This window comes from Ornithodoros turicata, chromosome 3, assembly GCF_037126465.1.
Source record: "Ornithodoros turicata isolate Travis chromosome 3, ASM3712646v1, whole genome shotgun sequence".
Taxonomy (NCBI): Eukaryota; Metazoa; Arthropoda; class Arachnida; order Ixodida; family Argasidae; genus Ornithodoros; species Ornithodoros turicata.
Window position 1 is genome coordinate 90,621,074 of NC_088203.1, and position 12,102 is coordinate 90,633,175.

The 12,102-nt window shown below is 46.0% G+C and overlaps 1 protein-coding gene across 3 annotated transcripts in view; it reads left to right on the top strand.

Moving 5' to 3' along the window:
* LOC135388801 (B-cell receptor CD22-like) overlaps nucleotides 1-3,880 on the top strand; it is a 442,796-nt gene extending 438,916 nt beyond the window's left edge. For all 3 annotated transcript variants that reach the window (XM_064618610.1, XM_064618608.1, XM_064618609.1), the window contains one exon: nucleotides 3,597-3,880. In XM_064618610.1, coding sequence (XP_064474680.1) covers nucleotides 3,597-3,622 — 26 coding nt within the window. In that variant the 3' untranslated portion in view covers nucleotides 3,623-3,880. The remainder of the gene's footprint in view (nucleotides 1-3,596) is intronic.
* Nucleotides 3,881-12,102: the final 8,222 nt, after the last annotated feature.

Genomic DNA, 12,102 nt, shown 5'->3' on the forward strand with positions numbered 1-12,102 from the left:
GGCCAACGTACCATATGGGGATGGCTTTCGAAAAGCTAGTCCCTTCAGGAGCAGCAAGTCCTGGGCTGGCCCATCGTAATACCATTCGAAAACAAGCAAGCTGGCATAGTTGCTTCAATGCGCATTTTGGAAGCGAAACAAGCGAGATTCACTTCCCCAGAAGTCATCCCCATATCATCGTCATCATGTATTTCTCTCTCTCTCACTTCCGCAGTTGTCAAAGTGATGTTTAATTTTATTTTTTCTTGGATTTTGTGTTTTGCATATTTGTTGTATGTCTCATGCCACAAGTTATATAGCCATGCAAGCAAAATTCACGTCATGCTGTATTGTTCTTTCATTCTTTTTTTTATTTTTTTCGTTTCAAGGTAAGCTGCTGGAAAAGAACGGCGAATGTGCATTTTTACTGAACCTTGCTACTATATCTCCAACTGGAATTGGATTGTTGTTGGTTTCATCGTGTTATGCGATTTTTAGAAACGACGTAGCCATCCTGTTGGAAGCGTCCCACCCATCATCTCCGTAAAAAGTCGCTCGCCTCCATGCTTACTCGATGAGAGCGTAACACGCCTTGCGCGTTCCCAAACCTTGATTGCACTGCATTGTAGGGATTGTTCTTGTTCACTGGGAGTCAAAGACACTAGCGTAATAAGCAAGAGTTCTGATAAAACTGTTCGGGAAATTCTAGAGGCGGCCCACATTAGTCTACAGGGCAACACGTGCATCAGTGTACAATCACTTGCCTCAACTCAGCTGGAAAAATATTTCCTTGCTTGCTAAGATTACACGTGGGAATGCCTTTTGTTATCGATCCACGTGGATTGTTAAGATTGGTTGTGGACCTTGTGTAATATTGTCTCCTTCCATTGAACTTCTGCTAGTTGCGGGTCTCCAGCTGCAGGTCTCCTGTACTTTGTTTGAACCCGCTCGTCCGCGTCCCTTGCTCCAGTTTCCACTGAAATATGTACTTCAACCAACTACCCCGCTTCAACCCACTTGTTTCCCAACAACAACAACAATAACAACAGAAAATTAATGATGATGAACCTACTCGACCGGCTAGCTAATGTAGGGTCACGTGGTGCAACCCTGTCACGTGATCTGCCCTGTTCGGGAGTAGATTTAGGAACGCACCTGGGGTGGCTGCGAGTTCGATAGTTACATCACATCGCTCCTAGCATATCAGGCTACCTAATTTGTTCTTTCTTTCACCAGTTTCATCTCCATGTTATTTCTCGGTATTGTCCCTAGTAGCCTTAAAGAGTAAGCGTGTGCGAGTCCTAAATACAGATACTTCGCAACGAGTGTCAAATATAGCTTCACAGCATCCATTGTAATCCGTAATAATTCAGATCAGATTACAATTTTATTGATTCCTCACGAGATGAGTTCCCTTGGCTTAATACGCTGCTGATGCAACTACAGAAGTTGCTCATGTCAGTTTTGATTGGGAGCATGCTGAGAATTAGAAATAGAGACTTCCTGTGCTAGAGCTATTCTTAAATGTCAGCTAGCTCCTAAACGACAGTTGCGGTATTGTGAAAGCCCGGATCGAGCTCTTCGCAAAATGTACCTTCATTTTCGTAGTTAGCTATTTTATTTCAAAAACGACTGGAAGACAGATAACACAGTCCGAAAGACACATAGGCACAACCACACTCCTGCATGCTGCGTGGAGTGCGCATAGAGCGCTCTCCTCACAGCAGAGGACTCTGTCTCAGTAAATAATGCCTCCCCCCCCCCAACCGTTTTTTAAACTATAGAACAATCACACACACCAACTCAGACTTCCACTCCAGTTATCCTGTTATTAGATATGCCACACAGATTACTATGTCATGTCCCAGCACTAAATTGAAACTATAAGCCGCATTTCGTACGTTGTTTATTTTTTTTCTTGTTCGGCTCTTGAACAGCCACTGGCGACTTGGTTGGAGACACAGCTAACACGAACTCATGAGACGGTGTCACTGTCCTTTCCCCGTGCGCGGTCATTTCATCTGGGAAATCTTTGCCGTTGGCTTTTCACAATCTTGGCGACGATCCAGAGCTGTTTGGCGTGGAAATGAAATACAGAGACGTTCGGCAGAATATGAGTTTAACCATAAAACAACATAGCAGTGTGGTCGTCGCGCCAGTTTCTTCTTGCGCGCTCCCTGTTGTCGTACGCGTTACGTGTGTAATTTAAGCGTTCTGCAGCGTTGTTATAATTCGAGTAACTTTCTAATCAATTCTCACGAATGGTTTGCGGTCATGATTATCTTGCACTGATGTACTTATCATGTTTTGCATGATTTTCCTACTCGCATTGCAGCGTACTTCTGCACATGACGTTTGCTGATCGAATTATAAATATACTGTTCGTGTATACGTAGTTTAGAAATGACCTGCATAATAGGATTTAGTAAGTAATCAATATTAATCTGATGGAAGATATAAAGCATTCATTGGAATATCCATGGCATTTGTTTTCGGTCTGTGTGGTCACGTAGGGCAGAGTGCTGTTGTGTACAAGGCGATACACCTAGTGATATGAGGCCAGGTGCACATCAATTGTGCAATTTATTGAGAATTAACGGATGTATCTGCTTTGTATTTCTTCAATTTCGGGAGTCACGTCACGATGGCATTCCGCGCGTGACTAGGAGGTGACCCGGGTTCGAATCCGGGCACCAGCTGTGCCGTGTTGGTGATTTCCCCAGGTTTTCCTCAGATATGCAAACAAATGTCGGCACAGATCCCTGTGAAGTCGGCCCAAGATGCACGATCCCCCCCCCCCCCAGCTGAGCAAAATGCTGCCACGCCGGCAGGCAGATCGCTCGGAAATTGCGCACCACCACTACCTCACGAGGAATACCACGTAAAGTTTGTACGGAACGCTGTGCGGAAAATCCAATCCAATGAGACTGTGTTGCTTTTGAATAATCATGTAAGCCTGAACTGCGTTGTTGTGTAAGGTGGATCAAATATACAGGCCAATGGACCAAAACCGCACGTTACTGCGCCTATTCCCGATCCAAATCCTTGGACAACTTGGAGTTACTCCGCACTCACGCTGGTCTTATTCCCCAAGACTGAACGGAATTCCACAATAGTGATCAACAAAGTCCCTGTGTTGACCTCAGCCACGTGTTGGCCTCGTATTGCAAGCTCTCCTCTTCAGGTGCCATACCTCTGAGTCATCAGAACTGTTTGCAGTATCCTTAATAATTTCGAGTTCCCCAACGCTCTGGTGTCCCCTCAAATCCGCATTCTAATATTTTACTTTTCACGCAAGAATGATCTTTGTCATTCATGTAGGCCCGGTTTCACCAACGCTAGTTAACTTTGAACCGAGATCAAGGGTTGCTAAAACTTGAAGTTAACACTCAATTCTTTTTTACAAACGTTAGTTGGTGACGCGAAGAGTGTTTTAGTGGCAATAACTCCCTTTAATGAAGCAGAATCAAGCGCTAAATTCAAGTTAACGGATCGTTGATCTCGGTTCAAATGTGAATCTGCGTTGGTGAAACCGGGCCGTAGTGTATTTGGAACCGTACGTGTGTGGTAGACTGTAGTATGGATATACGTGTCTCATTATAGCTGATTTTTTCCAGGTAGCCACAACCTTGGCATCGGGTGATGATGTGTGTGGACTAATATCTCTCCATTAGTCTCTTCTGTGATGCATTTTTTTACTCACGGGACGTGCGACTCCTTCCAGCTGTGCCTTATTCTTCAAAGCCGGTTCCAAGAGGTCGCCGCTCAACAGTGAATTTGCGAGAGACGCTGATGCTCTGTACTTGTGTGCCAACAGAAGTGACGTGCACAAGGAACCATTTGTGACTTTCTCTCTTTTTCTTGACGCGCTCAAGTAGTCATAATAAAAGGAGATACGGATCGTCGTGAGGATAATTTCAGAAAAAAGAAAGAAAGACAGGAACAAGGAATTGACAACTGGATGTGCTGTTTTTTTTTGTTTGTTTTTTCGCAAGAAATAGGAAAATCAATGCGAGCACACACAAAATATGCGTTTTGAAAGTTTGTGCAAATGGCGTTAGACACCGCAATATTCAGCATTCAAAATAATGTCCTGCATATTTTCCTGCTATGGTTGTTGCCATCCCTATACAGGACCATATTATATATTCTCGCATATATTAGAGGAGCAATGAGGTGACACTTAACATCGCTCGAAATCCTGTCTCGACTGTCCATCAGGAGTCACCATGCAAAATATTTTCGCTCTGCGGTGCGTTATAGCTGTGCAATCGAATTTACGAAAAACAATCGGAGAAAGTAGCAGCGGACGGCCGACACGGTGCTCTCGTGACGTGGTGAAGGCTCCGTGCGTTTTTCTTTGTTTTTTCTACGCAGCTCACGCGCCGCTTATGCATGCTTGAGCTGTGATGCTGTACGTCACAAGTCGCGTGAGGGGAGTAGCATACGTCACGGAGTCCTCTCGTTCTGCGATTCGCTCTTTTCAAGAGGAGAAGGATTTTTCACAGATGTGCGGAACAGAACCCTCGCGCTCGTTCTGTAGGACAACTACGCTCATGGTTCTTTCGCAGGAACTCATTTTATACGTCGGAGAATACTCTGCACTGAGAAACGAAAAAAGAAAAAAAAAAGATTTTGGTCACCTTTGTGCTCCTTAAACACACAAGAAACATACCGCAAGAAAAATACATCATTTTTTTTAGATTATTTTCAGCTAGGCCTCCGCATTTTTGTTTGTCCCCTTTGAACGGCAGCGAATTAGAGCACACCTTGTTCTACAAAACAAACGCAAATTCCTATTCCTGAATCTCCGGCTTTATGGCACTGTAACACAAAAAATAAACAGTGAAGACAGCAAGGCTACAATAGCAGAACCCGACGTTGTTTTTCATGTTTGCAAAAACTTCGCCCAAAGATATTGTTTGTTTTTACTTTTCTTTTCTTTTTTTTTTTGTAAAACTGGCCTATGCAATTGAGCGATGTTACAAGAGCACAAAAATGGTAGTTAGTGATTTTATGTCACAAGAGAACTATGGTCACGAACGGCGCCACAGTGGTGGGTCTATGGATTAATTTTGCCCACCCCGGGGTCCTGCGCAGAAATATCAGCGCACACCACAGCGCATTCAACGTCCCTCGCGGAAGACGGTGTGTCGAAGCAGCTTGTGCCCCGCCCCAAGTTCCTGGCATGCTCGGCCGGGATCGAACCGGCATCCTTGGGACCAGTAGGCGGACACGTTACCAACTGACCAACAGAGGGAGGTGCATCAACATCCGCGCGAACATACCGATTTGGGTTGCGGCTGTTCGGCCTAGTGAAGACCGCGATGCCATGGAAATGGCGAATAAAACGTTTTTGTTCCGCAAAGTTCTGCATTGCGTTACTCAAACTTATGTACACATAGAAGCGGTTTATTTGCGTTGTTTTATTAAAAAGTCATAAGGATGGACAATTTTTGCTATAGGTCTGGTGGCGGACGCTGTGCGTCGACGGCAAATACGTATCGGTACAGGTAATAGGAAATAGGGAGTTTTAGTATGAATCACAACAGTTTTCACGATAACAGTTCCGAAAACATGTTAAGGCAATCGCGCTACTTGTTTCAATTCACTGGCATCGCATTCCTGACTTTGGATTTGACAGCTTACTGTACTTTAGTGTATCGTTTTCGTGGGTGGGAACACATAATATGGAGAGGTTAGTCCCTATTAGAAACCTTCCTATTGAATACTATTGAATACTGTTGAATACTAACCGGACTGTTCGTTTCGGAGTACCTGTGATGGGCAGTCTCTGTTACACCCGTGTGAGCAACAACTGAAGTACTGCATAGTTACCACATCCTGCAAGCTGTGATACGCGGATGTGTCCATTTGTTTCTAAGGAAGGGTCCATCAACATGATGGGGGAGGTGAGAAGGGGAAGGTTCGTCAGAGAGAATGCAAGATCAAATGAAGGATGTGTCCATAGTGCGACCCCGTGCATTGCCTCTGTTTTATGTTACAAGGTTTAGCGTTCTCTTTGCTTTTCATGTAGCATCGTTTACTTTCCTCGTCCACAGCAATGCACTTCATGCTGCCCCGATCATAATACCGAGATATATGCGTGCCTTAGATCTCCCGATATGTATTGTTTGCTCTGTCTTGAGAGAGCCGTACAAACGTACGTTGTTTCCCAGAGGAATACAAACAATTCCCCGTCGATCGCGTTGAGTGCAATTTCTGCTTATAGACGTGTACGTTCTTCTTGTTTGCACTTGTTACACGCCATCGATTATCGTCGGTGCATACCGTTCGTTTTGGAGCATACGGTGTAGGCTGGATTCTTCTGCAAATTCTGCCCATGACTAGTCTCAACAGCTTTGGAGCAGGACGTTGCCTTGAGAGATCCTACTCCGGAAAACTTTCTTAAAGGAACTCTAAAGTGAATGGCAAACCCGTAGAAAACTTCGGTTTTCTTAAAACTTGTAAGTTGATACAAGATACGCTTCAGATACGTAATAGTTCTGCTCAATATTGAGCATTTTCTCAGCAATCGGACTTCAAAGATTGCTACGCTAAGCAAGCTAGCGGACTCAAACCCTGAGGGGACTTGCGCACCATCTACTGAGAACGCAAGCAACTAGACGATATATAAGACCAGATAGTGCGTTTCTCAGGAGTGCAGTGTGTATTTCATTGCGGAGGTGCGCAGTTTGCGCATTCCGGAACACAAGAACGCAAGCCGCACATTTGTTTAAATCAATTGGATGCGAGGTTTTGCAGACAGCAGCGATACAGCGAGCAGACGACGCTGAAAGGCGGAGAGAGAGGAAAGTCAAGAGATGGCGCAGATCACCTCGCAGGCACGGAACTCTGGCGTCACAACCGTTAACAGTTTAAACAGAACTTCTCAAGAATTTCTGTTGTTCTTCAAAAAAGTCTAATGGTAATTAGTAACCTCTCTCAGATGCGTTACGTTGTAATTCAATATCACGTGATGTTCAGCCTCCAATCCGGGGCCGACTCCAACTTTGTCCTTTGCGGACGTTGAGGGTCGCCACCTTTCAGTTACTAGAGGCGTTCAAATTAATTAGTGCGATAAGTATGTAGCGGCCCGTGGACAACGATGAACAACGTGCTCCTGCTGTCGCGCGCCATTGCGCCTTGTCAGCCAGTTCCTGGCGCGAGGCCACGAACATCTGACCGTTGGGACATTCCATTCCCGCCGGTCAGTAGAGGACGCCACCTCCTCTACCTTTGGTGGCCCGAACAAAGAACACCGTCTTCGGCGTAATTCGGCCCAGTACCCTGCCAAATTTTTGCAAGCCCACATTGGAAGCCATCACAGAGGTCCGGTGCACCGTTCCACCCAGGAACCGCTAGGCGACGACGAGAGTTCACTGCCGCTCCCTCATCGCACTCCACCTCAACGACCGTCCGCTCAGCACCATGGTTTGCACATCTGCCCAGTTGCGCCTCTTCCACGTGTTGCCCTTCTTTCTCCTCTTCGCGTACCAACACGGACTTCAACAGCAAGCTCTGCACCGCTCCGCACGCTATACTGCGTCTGCCAGTCAGTTCTACCGGCACCTTCCTGGCATGTGGCCACGAACATTTGCCCGCTGGGACATTCCATCATCGCCCGTCAAGACTCATGTAGAGGAACGTCACTTTCTCTACAAGTATGAAGAACTGGGAGGTGATGACACGTGTGTGTGTGGTCACACAGCTAAGATATGTAGGCGCGCGCCCCGAGGTGGAAGAGCCCGAGAGAGAGGGCCCGAAGCCCGAGTACAATAAAGGTGCCTTGCAGTAAAGGTGGCTTACATTTATTTATTTATTTATTTATTTGAGTACCCTCAGGGCTTTACAGCATTATAAAGAGGGGAGCAGGATAATGCAAAGCTGGTAAACACCAGTGGAACAGAAACAAGTTCAATAAAAGAAAAAAAAAGGAGAAAAGAATTAACAATAATACTGAATGAACAAATATCACCACTACTCTACTGGAAACCCGGTATGCAGGTTATGTTACATTAAAGTGATCAAACAGCGATTTTCTAAACTGTGCGCTATCAGTGATGGAGGTGATATGACAAGGAAGATGGTTCCATTGTTGTGATGTCTTTGGTACAAATGAGTCAAAATAGGTTTTCTTAGCGCAAAAGGGGACGCCGACCTTTTGTCGATGATCCACTCTCGATGATGTGTACGATGGACTTGTAAGTAATAAACGTTTTAAAGCTTGATTGTGGTAATATATTTTGTAGAACAAGCACAGACGAGCACAGGCGATGTGATAAGGGGGATAAAATAAGAGTTGACTTCATCAGGGTCACACTGGCTCTGCGAGTATAGTTACCGAGAATAAAACGAGCAGCACGGCTTTGCAGTCTTTCCAGTTGATCAATGAGCGATGATTGTCCAGTGTCCCACACAGAGGCGGCATATTCCAGTTTCGGAAGTACTAATGTTCGATAAAGTGTGAGTTTTATATTAATTGGTGCGAGGCTGAAATTACGTCTAATGTAGCCCAAAGTGCGTGTGGCATTATTAGTAATGTATTCGATGTGGTGGCCCCATGACAGGTTAGTTGTTACATACACGCCTAGGTATTTGTAAGAGGAAACCCTTTCTACTTCGATGTTATCGATTGTGTACGACGGACAAGTGTTGTTACTACGAGCCACCCTGAGGTGCTTACATTTTTCTAAATTTATTTCCATGTGCCAAGTAGAACAACAGCTTGATAATTTATGAAGATCGGATTGTAGGCAGAGAGAGTCAGAGGCGCTAGTTATTTCCTGGTATATTACGCAGTCATCGGCGTAGAGGCGAACGGACATTCTACATAATGATACCTCGAAACATTGTGGTTTAAGTTCCTTTAAATATAAAATGTCGTCTGCTAATACGTGTCGAATAGTGGTCTTGGTGTGTCAGTTGGGAGCGGGTTTGCTTACTGACGCCCAGATTGCGGGTTCGAAGGGAGCAAGTTGGTAGCACGGCACAAGTTGCTTAACGACGCCTCTCGCAGAGGGACGCTGTTACAGAGCAGGGGTCGGATTCACAAACAACTTCGTAAGATTCGCTACGATGTCGTAGTCTACAACCGTCGTAAGACATCGTCGCAATCGCGGGGTTCAGTATTCACGAAAGGATCGTAAAGGAGAGGGAGTTTCAGGATGGGCAGAACGAGCAAGAAAGAGCAGCTGACGTGCTTCCTGAAATGTGACCGTGGGATTAATGAGCGATTGGGCCCGAGGTTATGTTATTGTTATAGCAACGACGTCAGCTCAACCAATGGGGCCCGTTGTATCCTATGCCACATGCCACGGTGTTTGTCAACAAAATCGCTCGGTATTTTCAGAAGTGTGTTCTGAAGTTGATATAGAAGTCACTCATCGGGCCTCAAAGCGTGTCCACCGGCAGAATTTTACGGAGAGCGAGATAGAGACCCTCGTGGAAGGGTACAAAACAAACAAAAACGCTATCGACGCCAGTGGAGATGGAGCAGCAGGAGCTAAAGACAAGCAAAAGGTCCCTAAGCACATCACTGCAGCCCTCTTCGCGGTTTCGGGAATTACGCGGAACTTTGCCGAAGTAGAAGTGGACAGACTTTAAAAGTTCGAGCAAAAGAGAGGTATACGATGTGGACGTTCGCAGGAACAGCACAATGGGAGGGTTCATTGGGAATTACAATAGTTGTTAGGGTGGATAGTACAGAGAGGAAAGGAAAGGACGGCTATGAAATTTCATAACATTCACAAGTATATTAATTTCAAACGTCAGGAGCAAGTGTAGACCGCAGCGCGGCTAGTACCGGTGACGATACTGGAGGAAAGAGTGGTTGGGGCCATTGACCGAACTGCTGTCCATGATATTCCTGGCAGTTTCGATATTGGTATGTGTGTGAGGGGGGATGAGTGCACCAAACACCCTCACCACAAACTTGTGTTAATTAATTCGCTGAGAATGCTGTGCTCAGCTCTGACTCAGCATAAGAACTCACCAATCCAGGCACATCCCATCGACCATGTCCAACGACGCCTCTTTCAGGGGTTACGTTTTCTCCCATGTGTACTTACCTTCAGAAAAAGCGACTGCGAATGATATCTATGTAGAGCCTGCTCAGCAGCCTCAGGCATCCGCCTCATGGTCAAGCAAGGACTCATGTTTGAGCAGGGGCATTCAGAGTAGAACCACGCACAGAACCACAAGCACACTGTACCTCCTCATGCTTCGTAACGTGCATTCACAGTGTACAGTCACTTGAGTCAATAATTATATGCCTGTCTTCTCAGATTAGTGTGTGCATGGCATTTCATGAAGGCGTCAAGATGACAGCCGCACTGGGGCAGAGGAAGTTTTGGAGACTCACAAGAAGACTGAGAAACATTTAGCAGGCCTGCTTGTCCTGCAATGCGAATGCTTGCCATATAGAGCAGCATAAGTATGGGGTGAACACATTGCCAGGTGGCAGCTTAAACCATGGCAACAGTGAATAGACTGCGTACATAAGAATGTGGAATCTTCATTTATTTAGTTGACTTCAGTTACAAAATTATTTAGCAGCGTATTCAGACATAAACGTGTTTTCTAAAACAACCACACTTTCCATCCCCCGGGCACTCCTCCTGCACAATTTCAGAATATGCACACGTATACGGAATGTTCATAGAGAAGGACCTTGCTTACGCTACATTGCATGACAACTGCCTGGACATGACCAAACATAATTTACCCAGGGGTTTTTTTAGAAGTTCACTCGGTGTGCGAATGAACTTCATTTGAGCGTCCACACTGCACTTGTTACATCAACGACGATGCGGGAACAACTGCTTTGTTTCACGGCCGCCAAATCTCCAATCACCAACTGGAAGCTTCCACTTGAATAAAAACGAAACGCAACCATCACCTGCACGTCCCCGCGAATAGCGTGGCACCGATCAGTTGGTCACCTCAAGGAGGGAGCCAACACGTACGTCGCACAGGCTATACGAATCCCAGCACTTGACATCCTATGATAGCGTAGCAAGTGGCTCTCGGAGACGTCAAACAAGGTCACACGTTTCCAACAAGCCCTCTCACGTCGCAAACCTCGTCGCGGTTCCAACTGTTCGAAATCCACACCGGCCAAAGTAGGCAGCCATGTTTGCTGTTGATTGACTTACGACAGCTCGGGGGCTCTCTTAGGATTTCGCCGTAACTTATGACGATCTTACGACGCCCGCGCTTCGTGAATCCGCACTTTATCGCAACGTTGTCTTACGACGGACTTGCGACAATTTTTGTCGTGCGAACTGTTTATGAATCCGGCCCCAGGCTCAGCGCATGTAAGCAACATCAACCCACGGACTGGCCAGTGTGGCGTCACTCAAGAACATAGTTTCCTTGCGACGACAAGCCACGAATCAAAGCCACGAAGCGCTGATTGTTCTGTCTGGTAGAACTGGAAGAGGTACCTCCGGAGAAAGACTGCTGATCCTGGCTTCCCTTAAAGACAGTAGAACTGAAGAGGTGACGACGGAGAACGAACGAGGACAGAAACGGTAAGCGTCGTACTTTCAACCGTTATTAGTGAGTTTTAGTATACCGTTGATAAAGTTATCGTCTCTATCGGAACCAATCGCACTCGTGCGTGACTCAGAATCTTATCCACTGATTGGTTCCGGTTGATACGGTGAGACGCTAGCCACGTTATCAACGGTCTGCTAAAACTCTCTATTAACGAGAAATGGCAAAGGGGAGGAAAACCACACAAGGGCATTGCCCCTTCCAGCAACCCTGAGATAACACAACGCCTTATCAGCCATACAGTTCGCACTTATCGAAGAATTTTGTCTTTGTGCGAGAGCATCGCGGTGGCTGTGCTTTGTAACATTGTGCTTTCCAGAGTCGTGCCCTTTCTCGCGTCTACAGCATAGCTGAGGATCTTAGCTTTGTTGCCCTTCTCAGGTATGTCCTAACTTTGACAATTGCGCCCGATGTGCATTTGCCTCCCTGAAGGCACTCACTCCCATTAGCAAGCCTCTCACTATCAAGTGTTAACAGGTGTACAGTATCGATTAATGTCAAATGCCTTGAGTAAAAGCGCAAAGAATATTCTAATAGCACATGCATAGCACGGGTCTCGGGATT